This window comes from Colias croceus, chromosome 21, assembly GCF_905220415.1.
Source record: "Colias croceus chromosome 21, ilColCroc2.1".
Lineage (NCBI taxonomy): Eukaryota > Metazoa > Arthropoda > Insecta > Lepidoptera > Pieridae > Colias > Colias croceus.
In genome coordinates, this window is record NC_059557.1 from 3,755,123 (window position 1) to 3,778,049 (window position 22,927).

Sequence of the window (22,927 nt, forward strand, 5' to 3'; positions counted from 1 at the left end):
CGAGTGAAACCACGTGGAACATCTAGTCATTTACATAAATCGTGTTGGAAGATAGTCAATGAAATACTTTATTCTAATAAAGTCTATAAATAACTGAGATATCTATAGTAGGACAGTAGGTATAAATAATATATAGGACACATTAAATGTTATTTTTGCAGTGGGTATAAGATGATAATAAAACAAAAGAGAAGTCATAAAATATTTTATTCTCCTTACAAACTACATATTTACATCACAATCATTTAATTAACAGCTAGAACATTAAATGCACTATCAAGTTTGATCCCGTGTTGTGCGTAGAAATATTATTTATAATAAATAAGTAGAAAGGTAGCTATCGGCATTTTTATTTTATTGTATTAACTAAAAGATTAATACCTACACATTGTATACTATTTAGTTATTTATAGTGACAAATGATTTTATTTAAGGAAGATTGATGAGTTTTTTTTAAGTGATATATATAAAGAAGATTCGATAGAGAAGTATATTGACCGCATTTATACGCAATATATTACATGCGGGAACTGTCATTTTGACAGATAACAACTGTCAAAGTTAGAACGAAATGTAATTGACCACTTTATGATATTTATTTTAGGGATGTCTTCTGTATTAAATTTGAATCAATTATTATATTATTCTGTAGTATACAATGTGCAGGCTCATTTGTTTTTATATAAAATCTTAATAATCGAATAAGTAGGTCTTTTAAATAAATCTATTTAAAACAAACAGCTGGCTATGATATTCGTTGAAAGAAATCCAATGATAAGTAATTATTTTAGAAAATTTAACAAAAATACTATTTATCTGAGCCCCATTATGTACAAATTTTTCGTACTTAACATTATATTTAGGATTTCTTTCATAAAATGGACTTCAATCTTCATTATGATAATAATAATACTTTACATATTGCACTTAAATAAAAGGTTCTATAGAATGCAACTAGATGGCGCTTAAATAAATAAATATAGAAATTAAAAGCATAAAATACTTGGCAGTTAGGCAATTTGTCATAAATGTATATAAAAATATTATTTATTATATACTCTCTTATCACATTTATACTATGGAATTAAATATATTTTTTTATAAAAAATTGGACGAATATTCAAAATTGACTTTTGTACTTACACTGGTGAATCTCAAACAATCAAATTCAAATCAATCACAGAATCAAAAATAATAATCTTGTAAAATCAATAATTTTTTAACTAAAATGTCTTTTCCACAACACAATATTAAGCACCGTCACATGTTACTTTCCCATAATTTCAAATAATTGTCTATGACTTCTTCGAACCACTGTTTCTTCTTATCGTCTTTGAACGCAGGCGATAATGTCTTTAATTCTAATTGTAATAAGGCTTCATTTCCTAATAACGTGTCTAGATTTCTCAATAGGGCTGGCTCTCCGTGCAATTTAAGTAGACTCGGGTACGAAAATATATAGTAATGTACCCGCAATCTTTTCATGGCCCAACTTTCCACTGTTTTGTTACCACTCGCCACCTGTAAATGTAAAGTAAGCTTCTTATAATCTTGCGTAAAAACTAAAGTAAATACATTATTTTAGTAAAGAAAAACTAAGATTTTTTTTATCATTACATTTATAGGATTTGAAAGAAAATTATTAAGGCGTACATAATAATAGATCTAAATTATTAAAAAAAAGTATCAAAGAAAAAATAATCTCTATATGAGAATAACATCAAATTGGGAAATATTAAAAACGTTCAAATTTCAATCTAAAAAATGTGATCATGCACATGCCATGAATAGACGGACAAAACATTATGGCAGGAATGCACACAAAATTGTAATAATAATAATTAATCCTGATATGACACAAAATCACAATCCGTGGATATTCCCGCCATAGTAATAAAAAATAGAACGATTCGAAAATGGAATGCATTTGAAATCTATGGTCTGACATTGATGCCAGTGAAAATTGGTCTTTCAGGTTATCGTCACAAGGATAGTTTTACCTTAATCTGGCCGATATGTTTAGCCTGCCACGGCGAGAAGTAACCCTCCAGCTCTTTGGCGGTTATATCGGCAACGCCTTTGCTTTTAAGTCTCTCTTTGATCATAGAGTATGCGGTTCTAGAGAACACAAACACCTGGAGTGAGAGCATAGACAAGATTCACGATTTTATTTTTACTTTTTTTTTCTTCGGGCGTGGACTCGAGGAGTGATAAGCTTCTTTTCTTATTTCGTTTATCTTGTCTATTTTTGTGGAATGAAAGTGCAATGTCATGCCAATGGTATAGAATAGAAAAGAAGTTTATGGTTGTGGACGTGAAAGTGAAGCGGTCATGATGCAATGTTATATTCGGGATTGATTCTATGGTTTTCCAATGACTTAATTCTATAGATGTATACAGAAGTACGATGTCTTTAAATCGTTTATCATCTGTAGGGTGAAGGAAATTCGAAGTTCTGAAATTGTCTATGATGTCTTAAAGCAGTATTATTTCCAGTATAGAAAAGTGATGGCACTATACGACCTATATAGTTCTGTCTTTTTTTCACCCTGGAATTAATACTGCTTTAATATCATGGTAATCTGAAATGAAATGACAAAGAAAAGCGTAGGACCAATCCGAAACATCAAACCTTGACAGCGCCAACATGTTCCGCGTAAAGGGGGGAGAAGAAATTGTTCATTTCCGCGGGGGGGATGTCGGTCACACCCCGGGACTTTACCCGCTCTTTTATCCGGGAGTACACGCCCCGGGAAAACACGAATACCTGGGAAGAGCTTCGGTTAGACTTAAATAGTTTTGGATTGTTGAGACCTGTTTCTTATAAGCTAGTTCTTAATGCTATGGAATTAAAGTCTGTTTTTGTTTATAGTCTTAGCTCCGCTTTGCGTAATGAACAATCTTCTGTCCTTAGTTCCTTACAGAGACTTAAATGAAATTTATAATGTTAATTTTAACCAATTTCTTTGACAGTTCCTGAATTTGCTTATACCTCAGTGAAAGTCGGCATTTCATATTTGTTTCCGTCTTTAATATATGCAGAAAAAACCTAAATAGGATAGGTTAGAGTAGATTCCGTAGTTTTGTTAATATTGATACGTGGTTCGATTCCTAATTAAAACCGACCAAAATGTCCAAGACACATTTATAAAAATTAAATTGTAACTGATAGAGTAAAAACTAAGAGATAAGTGACCAAGATTTGATTTTAATATTCTTTCTATTGATTAATTGAGTCCTTCTAACCCTACATGAAGTAACTGGACGTTGTGATATATTTGAAATCACGTTATATCGTGACTCGTGACAAAGAGCATGGTGGGGAACGTGAGGCGTGTTTAGAAAACAAACTCGGATACTTTATACATTGATAATTTTGTATTGTAAAATTGTGTGACACATTATTTCGACATTTTTAAGGAACTTTTCAATAAATAGGTTAGAAGTATGAGGGCTGATTTTAAATCTATAATTGTGTTTATCTAAGTGTCAAGGAGATTTTAAATGTATAAAAAATCAAAATCAATTGCTCAACCTACTAGTTATATGTTGAAGAATAGTCAATATTTTAATTTCTTAGATACATAGATCCAAAATCTACAATTCCAATGTAAAATAATTTCGTATATATGTATATTAAATAGTTCTTTCTCACCTGATACAACGAATTCCCCGTTATATAAGACGCTATATAATGTGACCCATATTTCCTAATAAAGTCGGCTATAGACACCGTGTCTCCAATAGTCGTGTCTTGAATGGCTTCGAATACCACATCCTCTACTGGTATGTTTGGTGGCAAGTCGCTTAGCTTGGCTGTTTCGCGAAATCTGGAATTGGTATTAGTTTATGGTATTAGTATTATTATATTGTTCAGTATTAGTTTTTAAAATGAGGTAGAAATTATTTATAATTATTACTGATAAAGATTATAAATAAAATATAAATTATAAGTAGTTTAAACTTTTAATCGCGTGAATGTTTATCGATCTTTTAGACAAATCTAGAAACACCATAAATCGACAGCCTCTGTTTTAATGTGCTTTTTATTCCTGCTACTTAACCTGATCAAAATATTTTCTCTAGCTAATAATTGAAGTAAAAAAAAACTACCCAAAGAGGAAAATACCCAAAGAGTAGAAGAGAATAAGATATTTATTATGTCCTGTTTTTGCAAGTAACAATTTTTTTTTCGGACCATCTATATTGCTGGTATCTACACTAATATTATAAAGAGGAAAACTTTGTTTGTTTGTTTGTTTGATTGTAATGAATAGGCTCATAAACTACTGGACCGATTTTAAAAATTCTTTCACCATTCGAAAGCTATCCACGAGTAACATAGGCTAGGTTTTATCCCGGAAATCCCATGGGAACGGGAACTATGCGGGTTTTTCTATGAAAACGCGGGCGAAGCCGCAGGCGGAAAGCTAGTAATTTATAAATAGTATTATTTTATTGGTATCCACAACAATACTTACCTAGACACCCTAACCAGCACATAACAGTGATCTCCGTTGATAAACGACGAATTGATCCCCAAGTTCCGCGCCATGATGTCCGTGGGCCAGCCCGCGGTGAAGGCACGCCAGGGTCGTTCTAGCCTGCAATTAGTGGAGTGGGTATTAGTTCTAATTTAAATCTATATTATAAAACTGTTTGTGTTTGTTTGTTTCAACGCGCTAGTCTCAGGAACTACTGGTTCGATTTGAAAAATTTCGGTGTTAGATAGCCCATTTATCGAGGAAGGCTATTGGCTATATATTATATCATCACGCTGAGACCAACAGGAGCGGATCACTGACGGTATAACCGCGGAGCACAGCTAGTATTAGATAAAATTAATAACATTGAAGTTGATACTTATAGGCTGAAATGGAAAACGGCTGTCTTCTTCGTTATTTTGTAACTAGTAAAGATAGTATTGATTCTGGATTGAATTATGACTTTTTGATAGAAAATAGAATTGTACATATTTGCATACCTTTTAACAGTGTGTAGTATAAATAGGTCCTATTTCAAGTGATACAATGTTTATTGTTAAAATATTGACTGAAGCAGTGTGAAGAATGAAGATGAGGAATCTGACCAATGATATAAATCGTGGAACCAAGAAGAATCAGTTCTTTATTGGTATTTAAGTAATTTAAGAGCAAAACATAATAACCCTAAAATTCAATACAAACCTCTCAAAGCTAAAATCCCTAAAGTACGCTTGCAACAACTGCTTCAAGTTATCGCAGAATTCCATATGAAAGTCGCCGTCGAACAGCGTCTTGGCCTGCCGCGGTTTCGGCGCAAGCGCATACTTCTCAACGTCTCGGAAGACGGATACCGTGGGCTCCCGGAACACCCAGCCTTCTGTGTCGTTACGAGGCACAACTCGCATGCATATGCTGAGGTAGCCATATCTGTAAAGATTTGGATAGAAGAATTATTATGTTGCGTATTTATGAGCTTTTGTATTCTTTGGAGAGCGCCTTGAGTATTTCTGTGTTTTCCGGATAGTGTCATATAATTATTCTAAACCAATTAATCTAAACGGGTTCTTGTAGGTATGGAAGGTTTTGGTCATATTATATATCAACGATAGGTGTTTTCACTTGAAATCTACCTTTTCGCGTGAAAACATAAATTCGACAGCGCATAGGCACAGAGCAAAAATTTGAATGACATCTGACTAATTTTTAGAAAATTTTGTGGTGAAAAATTATTAATCTACGAATAACATTTCAAAGATACGATTTTAAACAGTACAAAATAAAAACACGGAATAAAGATTCCAATAATGAAATAAACAGTATTGTTTCATGTGATTAGATAACAATATTAAATATCAACAGTCTGTTATTCTATAATTAATGAGCTTTTTATACAAATAAGGTAATAATTGTTAGCAACGCATTGTTTGAATTATACAAAATTATATATTGCAGAATGCGGTAGGCGTTCGAAATGAATTATTTTTTAATTGTTTTGTTTGTGTGATTTAAAAACAATTTGTTTGTTCTCCTATACATGTTAGATATTTTTAAATAGAAATTAAGTCAGTGTGTGAAACAATGTTGCTTGATAAAAAATAAATAAATAAAATATATTATATTTACCTAATTTGTTTTCAATTACCATACCTTTTCCTATATAACGATAAATAACATAGCAATTAATTCATTGAGAGATTTCTGAGTTCTGGCATATGGCATATAAAAACTAGGCCTATATCACAGACTAATAATAATATACTACGTATACCTATATCTATTCAAATCAGACATGCTTGTAACAGATATTATACTAAACCCTTGTTAGGAAACTATTTAATCTATTATGGCGTTTTATTGACCAATTACCATATTATGATACATATTTTTAAATATTTTAATTATTAATTATTAGCATATTCTCATGCCTTGTCACTCAACAGATATGTGTGATGTATGCACTTGTCATCTGTATGCAATTAATAATTGATTATATGCACTGTGATTATGCAATATGAATTAATATTATGATTCTACGTTGTGAATAATTATTTGTTGCGAAAACACGTGTACGTGACGTATTTTTAATCCAGTAGTTATTTGAAGTTTACATTGTAAAGCTTTCTGGTATCAATTTAAATCAATGACATTACAGAATTTCCTTAGACGATTTTGTGGGATCCTAGAGGTCTTGGTTAAGATTGAAAAAAAAAAAAAAACAATTCGTATCGAGAAAATAATACTGTTAATTGTTTATCTAGCCAACATAGGAAAATTTTATAACTGTGCAATATGCCTAGCACCTATCATGTGCATTATGTATCTATAACGTATCATTTTAATCATACAAATATGTGATCCGCTTATATTTACTTCTCTATATCGAATCGAATGTTCCAGAAGCATCTAGTATACCTATAGGTAGTCGTTCTTATTATACTATATGTAGGTAACCGATAGTATAATATAAGCAATAGATATGTATAATTGTTGTAATATTCCTATGGCATTATGATGAACATGATGCATTATTTGCACATAAGATGCATCTGCAATGATAAACAAATGATGGTATAATAAGGAATTGGACAAAGGGCCATAACTGCATTCTCAGGTGTTATAGACGGTGGGAATGGAGTTATTATTAGTGCCATTTTAGTTATTATTTGATACTAGGTATAGACCGATAGACCAAGAGCCATAATTTGTTAGGAGTTATGAGTTACTTAGATCATAAATACATGATATAAAATGTTATGACAATGCTAGAACATACCTATATGTAAAATAGTACGTATATACTTTTTATGCGAATATGATTTTTAGTATTAGAGTGTTAATTAGCTGGAATTTATGATTTATAGCAAGCTTGAGGTAAACAATAGATACTGTGAAAAAAACCCAAAGAGTTATTAGTTATTACTTATTAGTATTAGGTACCTACTCAAGGTATTAATACCTATACATATTTTTGTGATGACGTCTTAAAAAGTATACATAATACCTGTTTGTATAAATGGTCATCCATAAAAAAATAATTCAAGTATTTAAAAATAGAAAATTCAAGTACTTACTTACTTAAAGTATTATAGTATATTTACTTAGATATTTATTATTTTAACTTAGCCTATATTTAAAGTGTACATAATAATTACCTCATAAATATATTTATAGATTTCCCAACACCTAGCTCGGAGTCGAGCGAGCCCGCGCGGCAGAGTGCTACCGCGAGCAGCAGCACTGTAGCGCGCATCACACACGCACTGCACCTGGAATTATACATAATTAATTATATTATTTTCAAACAATATCCTATCCTACTAATATTATAAATGCGAAAGTTTGTGAGGATGGATGTGTGTGTAGGTTTGTTACGCTTTCACGCAAATACTACTGAACCGATTACAGTAAAATTTAGCACACATATAGAGGGTAATTTGGATTATCACATAGTTTTTATCCCGAAAATCCCCGGAGTTCTCGGTCCCGGGAACAATGCTGGTTTTACTTTGAAAACGCGGGCGAAGCCGCGGGCGGAAAGCTAGTCTTCTATATTCTAAAGCTAAATAATACACGTAAGTACCTACTCGATAGGAATACTTACAATAAAAAATATTCCTACACGGAAACAACAGTCTTTTATACAAATATTATTTCATATTTGATTGATATTCTTTTCGTTTATGGTTATTATAAGGTTATTATTATATTGAAGCAATTTTACACGCTAGCGTGAAATAACTAAATCACAGTTATAAAAAAACTAGTGATGCAACGAATACTACTTTTACGAATACGAATACGAATACGAATATTTCGCCTTAGTAATAAAAGACTTATTTATTTAATGAATGTTTACTCTTCTAATAATTAAAATTTACAATATTCAAATTTTTATTTAAAAAACAAAATTCATAGATTTTCTGGTTTTAGGCGATTTTTTTTTCAGTCTGGATGTTTCCAGCCGTTGAAAAAAGTCTTTAGTTCGTTATTTTCTTAAGAAATCGTGTAAATCGTAGTGCGTTCGCGTATTGTGAAAATTGAATTGTGTGTACATTGAAATGCATAATTAGACTAATCAACTTTTTTTTTAAATATTTGCACACCCAATCAATGGGTGGAATGTATTAGCCACATAATATTATTGTAATTAAAACATCTATAATTTGTAACTACATTCTTGCAAATAAATATAATTTGAATTTGAATTTGAAAAAAGAAAAAAAGGATCAGCAGTCGGTCGTTGCGGATAAGGGCCTCTAAACATGTCATATTTTTACGCGCGATTTTTAAATCTGTAGTAAATAGAGTTGCGTACAAAAATATTCGTTTTTAAATATTCTTATATTCGCCGAATACGAATATTCGGTAAATGACTACTATTCGGCGAATACGAATATTCGTATTCGTATTCGTTGCATCACTAAAAAAAACGTATTTAAATTTTCCGCTAGTTCATTTCAATAGAAAAATTTGTAAAAAAATATTTCCTGGTAAAAATATCGTAATATTTTTCCATATTGTTTTCTACAGTAATTTTACTAATTTTAAGCATTAAAAAAATAAAAAAGTTTTGTCAGAAGTGGGATTCGAACCCACGCCCTCAGAGAGGACCAGAACAGCTCAGTACCTGCTTGACAGGCAAGGTTTCCCTTGAGTCTGGCGCCTTAGACCGCTCGGCCATCCTGACAGATGCATGATGTGTTGAAATAGGCGAACATATTGTTTGTTACTTTTGTTTCATTATGTGATACTAGATGGCGCTATGAGAAAGTTTGTGAGAATAAACGTGACTAACATTGCGTTTTTTCCATCGGTAATTAGTTAACTAATTAGACATTTTTTTGCAGACTCTATTTTCTATTTTTTTAATTATTTTATCGATGATATTGGCAATACGAAATTTGAATAAGTTTGTATTTGAATTTCAAACCTACGTCGCAAAAAAATGATCAAGAACAGAAATAAAACAATACCACGACGCACGGCTCAAATAACTTCACGTGATTCCAATCAAGAATAATTATGTTAATATTAAAACAGATAAAAATCACGATTCACAACAAAGTAAGGGACACTTAAAATTATTATTTTTATAGTCCTTGACCAAGATTGGCCATCAATTATTGTAAGAAACGAATCGCATTAGGTCGCACGACTGATTTTAATTTACAATAAGTCACCCGTAAAATTAATTGTTTCAGCATCTTCGTATCGTTTTAAAATTACTTTATGCTTTTATGCTATTAAACGAAATATTTAGGTACCACGTGACTTTGGCATTATTACTGGTAGGTATGTCGCGTTAGAGTATATCTATATCTATAGTTTATACTAATATTATAAAGAGGAAAAGTTTGTTTGTATTACCGATTTTGATGAAATTTGGTACAGACAATCTTTAGACCCTGAGAAAGAACATAGGCTACTTTTTATTGCGAAATATGTACCACGGGCGAAGCCAGGGCGGACCGCTAGTCTATTTTTCATATTTATAGGTATGTATTGGTAAAAAAATATCCTTACGGTATATTGGTAGGTATATTATGTAGATGCATCTTTTCACTTGAAGTAATTTCGATCATTGATAGCAAGCATCGATATTGCATCACTAATTGAGAGCTCTCGAGATATTCCAATTGTAATAATGCATTTAATTCTCAATTGCTCATAATGCAATTCTGAGTACACTAATAACAGGCTCGTCCGGTAGTAAATAATTTACAAACATTACATACCTACTTATTACATATTATTACGTACCTACTATAATTTTTAATAAAGGAAAAAGAATGCGTAGCGATAATAATATACAGTCTCACCTTACGCTATACTAATTAACTTTATGCTGTTTTTGATGTTTTAAAAAGAAAAATATTGTTTAGTCAGTCACTAGAAGTTTAGCTATTTGCCACTAGATGTCGCTGTATCAATTTTCCTAACAATGTATGACTTATAATCTTCTAAACTTTTATTCGTAACCTGATCTTGTGGTTTCAATCGCGAAACCGCATATTACCTACTATATTATATTTTGGGAGCCTACAATAAGTTTTTACCGCATCAATAACGATATCAATTGGACGATATATGTTTAGCAAATTAGTGTAACAAAGATTAATTATGTACCTAGGTCCTCATTAGTTTTATCTACAATAATGTCTCTTTTTTGTACTATTTATACAGTGATATATATATAGTAAAAGGCTGTTAATCTTCTATAATAAATATCAACTCCTAAAACTGAAACAGACAATAATTATTACATAGACAAATAACATAACAAACAAATAGTTATATTTTCGTCGATATTGACGGAACGGTAAATTCTCAAATAACTTATTTATAACTAATTAACAAGCAACCTCTTAAAAACGATAAGGCAAGTAAATGTTTGTGTTTGAAGCATGCAAAGGGGGAATATATTTAGCCCACAAACTTTAAACAGTACAGTACGGTCAGCAAACAAATAATATTATTGTAATTTGAGTGGAATAAATTAGTATTGTATTGGGTTAATTATTGTTGGTGTTTATAAGCGATCTCTTATAATGGTAGCAGTGCTTTCTACTCCTAGTTCTAATTTTATTTTCCTTTAAAAAAATAGAGGAAATATTTATTATAAAAAAAGCAAAGCAAGCGTAACTCGTAGGTACCTACTCTATACTGTCAGTATCTATTTTCATTAAATAAATACAAATAGTTTTTTGAACCCTGAATTTGAACAAAGTAATGACATTGTTTTTTTTTAGTATAAGAATGTAGTACTTAAAAAGTAAGTCTATTTTCGTTTTATAACATTTTAATACAAGATACGATACGAAATCATTCAAATATACATTGAATATGTACCTATAATATCAATTCCACAAGACAATATCTAGTAAGTACTAATTGATAACCTTATACATAATCAAGACTGGTAATACATAATTAATTACTCTGGACAAATCGCACTCGAGCGCGGCTATCAGCAATAACTGCACTCGTAATGATAAAACTAATCAGCCTAGTAGCTGAACTTGGTTTAGTGTACCTAAATGTTTGCTGATTAATGTATTCAGAATATAGGGTTTTGATTAGATAATTCATTTTGTGTGTTTTAGTATACATATTATAAAGCGATTCTCGTGTATAACAAAGCTTATTTTATTTGTATGAATAAATATCACTCATTTAGTATCATAGGTGTTATTATTTAGTTTAGTTGGGCCTGTATAATATATGTTTATTTATCAAAATAGGTTAATTCCATAGAAATAAAAAAAACAATGATCAACACTCTGTTATCACAACAGTGACACCTACTCAAATTCTCAGCTTTTTATTGAAACAACTCAGGAACACAGTGCGCTAAATAATCCAAACTACAATGTTTCTTGTCTCCTATTAAAGAATGTGCACTGAAATAATGTGCTGAAGAAGAAACCAGCCCTGGCTCATAAAATTACAGTAATCATTTTGAAATGCATACTAAATCTGTATTAGAAACGCCTGTCTAGAACAAACTACGAAACTGTCTTAAGAAATAATGACAGTATTTAGTAAAACTTTGCCAAGCAGTTAAATTAGTGTTGCATTTAAGTAATTCAACACTTAAATTAATACAAGTTACGCTGCATGGTCATCGTTACCTTTTTAATTATAATGTCTATTGTATGAATAATATGTAATACAATGATCGTCACGGTACTTAACTAAGGAATTTAGACTATTTAACAGTAACTGTAAATGAGATATATTTAAATTTAGGAAGAGTTTGAATTTTTTCATACAATACAACATGGACATCACTACATAGTATAAAACAAAGTCGCTTTCTCTGTCCCTATGTCCCTTTGTATGCTTAAATCTTTAAAACTACGCAACGGATTTTGATGCGGTTTTTTATAGATAGAGTGATTCAAGAGGAAGGTTTTAGTATATACTTTATTAGGTTTTAGACATAGCGGGCGAAGCCGCGGGCGGTCAGCTAATGATAACAATAAACAATACAACCCCAATAATACAAAATGAAATATGTTAGAAATAATAAACCATAGATGTACTAAATTTACAGAGTATGTGTTTTTTTATATTTATTAGACATAGTGTACGTATTAGCTTTTTAACGGATACATATACCACATGCAGGAGTACGTGTATGAACATGATTTCAGGAGTTCAATGAAAAACGCGCACTTAAATATTTCACACGTATTAAAACTCAGATGTTCCTTATGGCCATGTAGAAATAGGAAGCAGGTACTGACTACTGACACATCATAAATCTTACAATAAAGCCTTCTTCAACCTATTTATTTATTCATACTAGTTTACCTCGTACAATCAATGTAACAAATTAATACATAATAAATATTCAAATATAAAATTGGCTTGTTTTGCTGTCGGTACGGGAACTAGGATTACCGGATTTGAATGAGTTCACGTTGATCTGTTAATTGAAGATAAGAGATGTTTGCTCAGCTTTGTTGCCATAAAGCAGAGTACAATACAATTAAGGTATGATTGTTGCATATTTTATACTAGTTTGGACACACGGTTTTGCTTGCTGAAAGTTTATATTAAAGTTCTAAAGAAAATATCCTTAAATAGATTCTATTTTCTAATATTAGTGGTTAAATGCAGAAATAAAATGCTTATTTGACTCATGGTTCCAAAGTTTTAAAGTTTAGAACTCAACATGTTAATTGAGATCAAGTTTTAGTAATAGATCAATTGATATTGATTATACAATCACCCTTTTGGCATAAATTTTAGTTAAGTGTTAGCGAAATTACTTTTTAAATCTGTGCTTCTCATGGACTTGAGCTTTATTACGACGGACGCTGCGCCTGCGCGTCGCCGATTGCAAAACGGTTTACCTTCAAAATGATCGTATGCAATTTCCCCGGAGGTGGAAGACTGGGAAGTTGGTGCTGTTGCAGAAGGACGGACGCCCGCGCGATTCGCCCTCGGCTTACAGGCCGATCGTGCTGCTCGATGAGGTGAGCAAGCTCTTTGAGCGCGTTTTCGCAGCTCGCCTCATCGATCATCTGGAGGGAGTGGGGCCGGACCTGAGTGAAAACCAATTTGGATTCCGCCGGGGACGGTCCACCATTGATGCGATTGCGGCGCTGCGTGATCTCGCAGACAATGCGTCTGATGATGGTGGAGTGCTTTTGGCGGTGTCTCTTGACATCGCCAACGCCTTCAACACGCTGCCATGGAGTTGCGTAATTGAGGCGCTCCGCTGCCACAACGTGCCCGAGTACATGGTTCGTTTGATGCAGTCCTACCTGTCAGAGCGGGCTGTGGCGTACCCCGCACGCCGTGGATGGACGGAAAAGGAGATGTTTTGCGGTGTTCCACAGGGCTCGGTTCTTGGGCCCCTTCTGTGGAACATCGGCTATGACTGGGTCCTGCGCGCCACTTATATCCCGGGTGTAAGCGTGCTTTGCTACGCGGATGACACCCTGGTGACTGCGCGCGGGGCCTCGTATAGGGAGGCGGCCCTCCTTGCGACCGCTGGTGTGGCGGAAGTTGTGCGCAGGATCAGAAGACTTGGCTTAGAGGTGGCTTTGGACAAGTCGGAGGCGATTTTGTTTCGCGGCCGTCGGAGGGCGCAACCTGCTGGTTCAGCCATCCAGGTGGGTGGTGCGTCCATCAGCGTCAGTTCCACGTTGCGCTATTTGGGTATCGTGTTAGACAGCAGTTGGACATTCGTGGAGCACTTCCGTCGCCTCGCCCCCCGTCTTGTTGGGATGGCCGGGGCACTTGGAAGTCTGCTCCCGAATCTTAGAGGGGCTGGGGGCGCGTGCCGTCGTCTTTACACCGGCGTCTTTCGCTCCATGGCCCTCTATGGTGCGCCAATTTGGGCCGACTCTTTGAGCACCCGTAACAGACCCTTCTTGCGTAGACCGCAGCGGGTCATGGCGCTCAGAGTCGTGAGGGCATATCGCACGGTGTCCTTCGAGGCCGCGTGCGTAATGGCCGGGACGTCCCCGTGGGACCTGGACGCCGAAATGCTGGCGGACGTTTATCGCCGCGTCGCCGCGTCCAGATCGCATGGGATCAATCCATACCTGGAACAAGTCCAGGAATGGAAGGCTGAGGCTCTCGAGCGGCGATTCAGGGAGTGGAAACGTCGGCTCGAAGAGCCCAGCGCAGGAGCAAGGACGGTCGAAGCCATCCGACCGGTCCTACGTGAGTGGTGCGACAGGCGGCATGGGGCCACCACCTTCCGCCTGACACAGGTGCTGTCCGGACATGGTTGCTTCGGGCGGTACCTGTGCAAAGTCGCCAGACGGGAGCCGCAAATGGCTTGTCATTGGTGCGACTGTCCTGAGGACACGGCAGACCACACTCTCGCCGTGTGCCCCGCATGGTCCGAGCCCCGTGCTCGCCTGGTCGCAGTCGTCGGCCCTGATCTCTCCCTGCCTTCCATAGTTCGTGAGATGGTTGGCAGCGACAGATCGTGGAGCGCGGCTGTCACATTCTGCGAGGATGTGATGTCGCAGAAGGAGGAGGCAGAGCGGGTCCGCGAGAGAAACCCTGCCGCGGACCCAATTCGGCGTCACCGTCCTATTGGGCGTCGTCGCCGTGTCGCGGCCGCTTTACACGGCCGCAACTTGCCTCCTTGATGATGGGCGCCGGATGATGGAACGGGGACATAATCCATCATCCGGTGCGGAGAGGCGGCGTGAGAAGTGTTCCGTTCACGCCACCCCCCAGGAAGGTAGAGCTGGCGCCCCCCCGCCACAGCTTTAAGTCGTGTTGGGCCTAGAGATAGGTTGCCGCTGACGGGTCTACGGATGCGTTCCAACGAATACCCGCGGCTCCGTCAATACAGCGGCACGGCGGAACACAGTGGAGTTTAGTCGGTAGGTCCCTGCACTCTGCAGGGTGAGTCCGACATAACCCAGGGCCCTTTCCCTGAGCGCTCTGGGTATGCCTAAATGCATTCTCCACTATAAAAAAAAAAAAAAAAAAAAAAAAAAAAAGGCTATATTATTCGGTAGTATGTACTATGTAGTACTAACTATTTCCCGTCCGACTAGGGCCCTTCTGGCCTCCACCACTCAAGCGACAGCCCAAGCCGAGGTTCGAGAATCGAGATCCCCGTCAAGGGGGGACGCCCTTGCGCATGTCGCTTGTCGCTACCAGGGTGAACCTTCAGTTCACCCACTCGTCCGCGTCAAACTGTAGTAGGCAGTAGCCCTTCTGGCTAACATTGAGAATTACCACACAAAAAAAAATACTAACTATTTACTAATCAATAGAAGTAGTTCTAATTTAGGTATTGTGCAGGTTCCATATCTGCTTCTTGTTTGGCTTGTCTTAAAAATGGTCAATTCGATTTGTTAATAAATTGAAGTAGGTTCATTGAATTTAGACGACAAAATCAAGGACGTTCATCTAATTTCATGTCAGCTTTGTGAGGGAGCAATAATATATTAGACACTCTTAGGCTGGTTGCAGAGCTTGACCGACCATCAGTGCGTACGTCAGTCGCGCTTGTCTTATGTATGGAAATTCATAAAACCGTTCATAGCTAGACCGACCAAACGCACGTGTACTGTCATGCGTATTAGGCTGGTTGCAGAGCTTGACCGACCATCAGTGCGTACGTCAGTCGCGCTTGTCATATGTATGGAAATTCATAAAACCGTTCATAGCTAGACCGACCATACGCACGCGTATTGTCATGCGCATTAGTGTCTGGTCATAGTCATACAATTGTTGATACGTATCGTCAGGACCGACGGTACGCACTGACGGTCGGTCAAGCTCTGCAACCAGCCTTTAGTGTCATAGTCATACAATTGTTGATGCGTATCGTCAGGACTGACAGTACGCACTGACGGTCGGTCAAGCTCTGCAACCAGCCTTAGATGAGTCATGGTTTCCTGTCATACATACAGGTGAATGTCTTCGTAAATACAACCTGAGCCGAAAATTAATGTATGAAATAACAGTCATTAGTAGTCTTGACATACTTGGCGCAATAATAAATAGAGTTGCAATATGTTTGTTTACTTTTATTATTTTATTTTCAAGTTGTGTGTGAATTCCTGAATCCATTATCTCTCTGTAACTATCCGTAATCCGTAGTAAGTACCTATTTACTACTTACGTATTTAATACCATAATTTGGTATGAATTTCAATTTAATTCCTCTACGCGTTTATGAGAAAATGGGTAGTAAGTTTAAAATTACTAAAAAAAATATATTATGTGATTTAACTAAAAATTTATGGTTTTCGTAATTTTTCCTTTATCTATGCTATAAGCCGTTGCTTCGTACCAAATTTCAAGATTTTGAGTTCACGGGAAGCACCGTGTAGGTTTTGATTCCCTTGCAAGTGTCAAAAATTTGCGGCATAAACGGCTGTATCTTTTGATTGCGTTGGCTTAGAAGTTTGATTTTTTCACAGCTTCAAGGGACAATAGACCTGAGTAATTGATATAAATTTCAGCTTCATACCTCCACGCGTTCCTGAGAAAAAGGGTCTTGACAGACGGACGGACGGACGGACAGACGGACAACAAAGTGATCCTATAAGGGTTCCGTTTTTTCCTTTTGAGGTACGGAACCCTAAAAACGGGAATATTTTTGTTTTAAATTAATATATTTCTTGTTTGTCTATTATCAGATTGGGACTGGCATATAATTCGTATATGTAAGAGATGTTTACCAAAGTCATGAGTTACTAAGTGCATAGAAGCGTTGGCCTCTTTAACAATCTATTCTATGAACTCGAAGTGAAGTATGTTCAAATATTTGAAGTTCAGAGCAATTACAGCCGGAAACTGTAATCAAAACAAAGACGGTCAAATGTTATCGCGCTCAACTTTCGCATTTGCGTTATCTAATCTTATGTTTATAAACTATTGGCTCGTGGGAATTTACCCAATAATCATTTAAAAATCTGAAGTTCTCAATTAATTTTCTCGCAATACATTGACTTGATTCACACAGAGCGAGCAGCATCGCGAGGCACTTGCTGCGCGAAGTACCTACATCGGTCAGTGTGGACGTGGCTTGTCCGAAAAAAATGACAAAATATAACAAGCGCGTTTTTCCTCAGCTTTTGCTGCTGCTCAATAGCAAAGACAGCCATCAAAAGTCTCAAGGCCGGCAAAATAAGCGCATTTTCGATTGTTTATAGGTAGGCGGCGGTGATCACCAAACATCAAGACTCAAGTGCATTTGACTGCTCCTTTGCTTTTTGTCGAATATAAAGAAAAGACATGTGGCACTCGGGGACTGCCGCGGTAAAGCTATTGCATGCTATGCCTTCAAGCCACACCTCCGCCCGTCGGAGTGGGGAGCGTGAGGTTTTTTCGTTACGGAATTTCTCGATTCGGTCCCCGCGCTCAAGGCCCGCGATAGAAGCTATGCAATAGCTTAAAAAGTAATTGCCTCGCGATACTGCGCTCGCTCTGTGTAGACCCGCCTATTCTTTATTTGTTTAGATAACGAGGGTGAAACCTGACGGGTATGACACACCCCCGAAACATAAAATTACAGAATACATTTATAGCTTATTCGACTTGTAAAAGGAAGCAAATAGAGTAAACGGGTTCAAATCTGAACAAAGAAACATTACGAGTTACCATATAAAGTTCTCTAGCCTTTACCTATAGTGGTAACAGGCATGAACAACTGTACTTGGGTGCAACGCCCTGTATCGATATCCTGTTGTATTATAGTCTGGATAGATTTAGAATGGAATAATAATGAGAATAAGTACTTCAAGACATTGGAAGTACCTATATGCCGGAATTAGGTACCTTTACCCGAGGCAATTATAACAAATTAAATGCTTCTTGCAATAATCGAGAGCTTGAAATTTTTGGAGGTAATACAATAAATACAACAAGGACAATAAAAATACAAAAGTAGTGTTATGAAGGGGAAGCCAATTAAAATAAATTACAAACAAATTGTAAAAAATAATCAATTTTATATAAGTGTTATTATTCTTCATCATAAATAACAAATAATCTAAAAACTTTACAATCAAAAAAGGCTTGAAATAAATGTAAAGAGAAAATATTTGAGAGACAAATTTGAGAGACAATCATAAAATACATTGTAATACATATTAATTATTACCTATTTACTAGCTATTACGTATTGCAAGTTAAATAACAAATTTTGAAAGTCGGTCGCTGCACTAAATAGCTCGAATTGAAATAAATTAGCTATCGTTATCTATAGTTTACAAGTCAAGTGTCATAGTGTAGATTTAATTGACGGTAGTTGATTCATACTCGTGGAATAGGTACGAAAGTACTGGATGTTTGTGTTTAGACTTTAGGACTTCAGAAGTTTGGAGACAGTTTCATGATTTGCTGATAAAGGCTGCAAGAAGGTATTTGTTATGCTGTATTTGCAAGTTGTAATCGAATTCACGTCGATTTAAAAAGTTGAGTATCCTTTATCGCAAACCGTGACGTAGGTCATAGGTGTATGTTTATTTAAATACATATACTATAATTAACCTTATAACTATATCTATTATTTCATTTCCAGTTTGAGCAATCACAGCTATATTTACCCCTTTAACGGTAGGTAACATAAAGTATAGCTTGCCAAGAAATATTATCTGAAAAAGTCGCAGACATAACCTTCTAAGAAGTCAGCATCGTAATATCCAATAAAAAGCAAGCTATGATAAAGCCATACCATACACAGCACAATAAGACATTTTTCTCAATACACGTGAACAAAACTGGTTATTGGATTAATTCACTGCACATAAACATTGTGAATAAATGTTTTTATTTAGAAATCTCTTTAGTAGAGCCAAGGTCGGCCATCTGTGTCAAGAACATTACCTATTTCCATAATTTGTGTAAAAACAAGTGTTACTTTAACTTATAATTATGAATAAAAAATGTTTCAATAATATTTTATCTATTATTAAAGCAAATTATGTGTTGAAATGTTTTAAAGGACAAAGGGAATATAATTAATTGTATTTAAGGTTTTTCTTCTAATGTCTAGATACATACTAATATTTTAAAGCTGAAGAGTTTGTTTGTTTGTTTAAACACGCTAAGGTCAGGAACTGGTCCGATTAGAAAAAATATTTAGGTGTTAATTATTAGATAACCCATTTATCGGCATAGGCTATAAATTATATCATCATGCTAACTAAGATCAACAGGAGCAGAGCAATGCGGGTAAAACCACGGGGCACAATCAGTTAAATAACTTTTTACTATTAAAATAACTATAATTCTTTGTATTTATAAAGTAATAAACACTGTTATAGGATCTTAGAGTATCGATTTACTTGTGTAAGTGAACACCGTTGGAATGAAACTATAACTATGGGAATCGGGTTACGTTTTTACAAGCAAGGCATGTGGATGAAAATAGTATGTGACGGATGTGAACTCAAACAGTTATTTAATCGACTTCTCTTAGAAACGATTATAAATGTTTACTCTTATAAGAATAAGGTAGTTACCATCTATTCAGAAAAATTTATACATTGAAGTCTAGTAAATATACTTGCACTGGCTGTGCCCCGCGGTTTTACCCCCATTGCTCCGCACCTATTCGTCTTAGCGTGATGATATTATATAATAGCCTATAGCCTTCCTCGGTAAATGGGCTATCTAAAACCGAAATATTTTTTTATAGGACCAGTAGTTTCTGGGATTAGCGCGTACAAACAAACTCTTCAGCTTTATAATATTAAGTATAGATTATAAGTCGGTATACGTCTGGACAAATTTTCACGCAGAATTAGCAAACTGCAAAGCTTGACAGACATTTGCAATATAATCATTAGAAATTGTCCATCCATAAAATGTCCGATTATAGATTTTTCACGGTACGGTATCCAAATTCCAAAATGGTACCGTATAAAATCCTTCAAGAAATTAAGCTTTTGTTTTGTTTGTTTCTTAATGTGACAAAGCGAGTACCTTGGGACTTGGGAGTCAGTGCCCTTAATAACGTCTGCAATAACCAATACCATAAAATACATATTAAAAGAAAAACCCCGTCTGATTCATTCATACGGTGCATTTACACCAAACGAGCGAATGCATAGTATAACTAAACCCAATAAGTAAAAATTTTTTAGTGTCGTAGAACATTCATTCGTTGCTCTTAGTGCGTTCGAAAAGATTCTATGCAATGTTCTTATACTGAACAACACTGAATACGAGTTTACGTTAACACTAAAAAATCACGAAAGAATGCTCTTGCTCTAGCTCTATGTTCGTATGATGTAAATGCACCGTTAAACGATTATCTTCAATCAAAGTTATCTGTCACATATAATTTAATCGTTTAACCATGTATAACTTTAATCGTAATATGCTAGCTGCGCGCGAACAAAGATGACATTTTACTTGCGCGTGCGCAAGAACGCTTAAATTACAAGTTCTGACATTTGAAGTTCAAACGATGATAACTACAGGGGATCTATGAGATTAGAATTTGTTTTTGAAGGATTTATTTTCATGGAAACTGTTATAAGAAGTTTTTTTATCCGGTTCAAAATTAGAAGGAAATAAATTGGTTATTTTTTATATTTTATGAGCCTTATTATGAGCATACTTAAAAGTACTATTAGTTAAATTATACAGTCTGTAGTGGTATCTACGCTAGCTTAAATAATTAATAAATAGACTAGGCAAATATATATTATTTCTATTTTTACTTATACGAAGAATATATTTAACTAATATATTTTAATTTTAAGCGACCTATAATTTTCCAATAACACAAAAATTATTACAAGGACAATATTAAAACTTATTCTAATTAAGAGTTATACACAACACGTTAAGTAAAATAGTGTTAAGAGTTAGGATGAGGTAGGTACTAGTAATCGTTAATGTAACATAAACAAACTTATAGAGAAGTTTATGACATAAACAATGATCTAAGATTTTTTTTCTGTTATGGCAAGAAGATATAACTGATCTAAATTTAATTGCAATAAATTATTTTGTTTTTTTTATTATTATTATTGTATTTAATAAACTAGTCTAGGATAATCTGTGGATATCTACCTACAGTCTGTACTATTAACAATTCTGTGCTAAGTGCATGCGTGCTAACTTTAACGGTATCTGTGCAGGACTGTGCTCAATATGTCAAATGGGTTCTCACGAACACAGTTATTTATTATTAGTTAAAGCAAAAATAATTATGAAACACTGCCTAATTGTAAAATATGATTCTTACAATGTGTTTGAAAATACAATAAATAAAAATCATTTCATTATAATTAAGCTGTAATACGTGGCTAGATATAACTATACATATAAGTTGAATCATAGTTTAATGTTGCTCTAGCGTCTAGACTCTATACCAACTACACATTTACTTGTGCTCTACAGTATAGAGCTTCAGTAATTAGCTCTAAGTGAAATTTAAGTAATGATGATTAACATCTACATAACGCGCTAATCTCGGGAACTACTGATACGATTTGAAAAATTCTTTCGGTGTTAGATAGCCCATTTATCGAGGAAGGTTATATATCAGGCTATATATCATCACGCTACGACCACCAGGAGTGGAGCCACGGGGGTGAAACCGTGCGGAGCAGCTAGTAATATATAAAATATTAAAACTGTTATATTATTTTTATCATCATAAATAAATTGTATAACCGTCTAAGCAAATGTGAGACATCGCGGTAAATCACGATACCCCATATTTTACCAAGTTTAAGATTTCCATAACAACCTCTTATTATAGGTATATAAATATATCTAAAGGATAAAATCATCACGTCGATACTTCAATTACAATTACCCCAACAAAACGACTAACAAAAAATACACATACGGCATTTAAATCCACATTGGTTTACAAGCAAAAACAAAGGATAATATCAAACCACGTATTTCCTCGGTTCCTCTGACCTTCGGAAATATAGAGGAAGTCACGTATGACCTTGTAGCTCACGGTTATGTCAGTTATATAAGATTTGTGAAGAATTGAGAAGAATTATCAGAGCGAAATGAATAGTTAGAAGAAAGGTTAAGGTTGTGTTTAGGTAAAAAAAAATATCGTTTTCTAATACTTGCGGTAAATATATTTGTTTGTTTTTGGAAAAACATTAAAAAATATGGTAAAAAACACGCTTATACAGTCATGAAATTATTAATTATTATTATGTTGTCACCGATCCGAAACGTACCTATACAAAGTATGACTTAAATCAGTCCGTGAAATTCGAGGCAAAAGGATTCGGTTACATACAAACATACAATGATACACATTATTTTTCGGTAGTTTAAAATACCTTTTCCAAAGGTATATTTAACATGCACATACAAATGCTACTTTTAGAATAAATTAAAAATATTCTATTTTAATATTGACATTGAGGAATGTAGTAATACGATATTTCTCAATTTGCAGTGCCCTTGTGGTCTCTAAGCCGATTCTAATAAGAATTTTGAAGCACCATTTTTTATAT

General features: G+C 34.9%; 1 protein-coding gene and 1 non-coding gene across 3 annotated transcripts in view; both read right to left on the reverse strand.

The window, feature by feature from the left end:
• Nucleotides 1-706: 706 nt before the first annotated feature.
• Nucleotides 707-22,927, reverse strand: part of LOC123701221 (torso-like protein) — a 47,741-nt gene continuing 25,520 nt past the window's right edge. The window contains exons 2-7 of one of the 2 annotated variants that reach the window (XM_045648624.1): nt 7,637-7,750; nt 5,187-5,411; nt 4,482-4,604; nt 3,656-3,830; nt 2,001-2,135; nt 707-1,521 (exon numbers count right to left, since the gene is read on the reverse strand). In XM_045648624.1, coding sequence (XP_045504580.1) covers nt 1,261-1,521; nt 2,001-2,135; nt 3,656-3,830; nt 4,482-4,604; nt 5,187-5,411; nt 7,637-7,750 — 1,033 coding nt within the window. In that variant the 3' untranslated portion in view covers nt 707-1,260. Of the gene's footprint in view, nt 1,522-2,000; nt 2,136-2,632; nt 2,768-3,655; nt 3,831-4,481; nt 4,605-5,186; nt 5,412-7,636; nt 7,751-22,927 lie in introns of both variants that reach the window. The other variant, XM_045648623.1, reaches the window with a different exon arrangement.
• Trnal-caa lies at nt 9,056-9,171 on the reverse strand. Its single transcript has 2 exons — nt 9,134-9,171; nt 9,056-9,100 (listed from the first exon to the last, which is right to left on the reverse strand). It is a non-coding gene; the product is annotated as a tRNA-Leu (tRNA).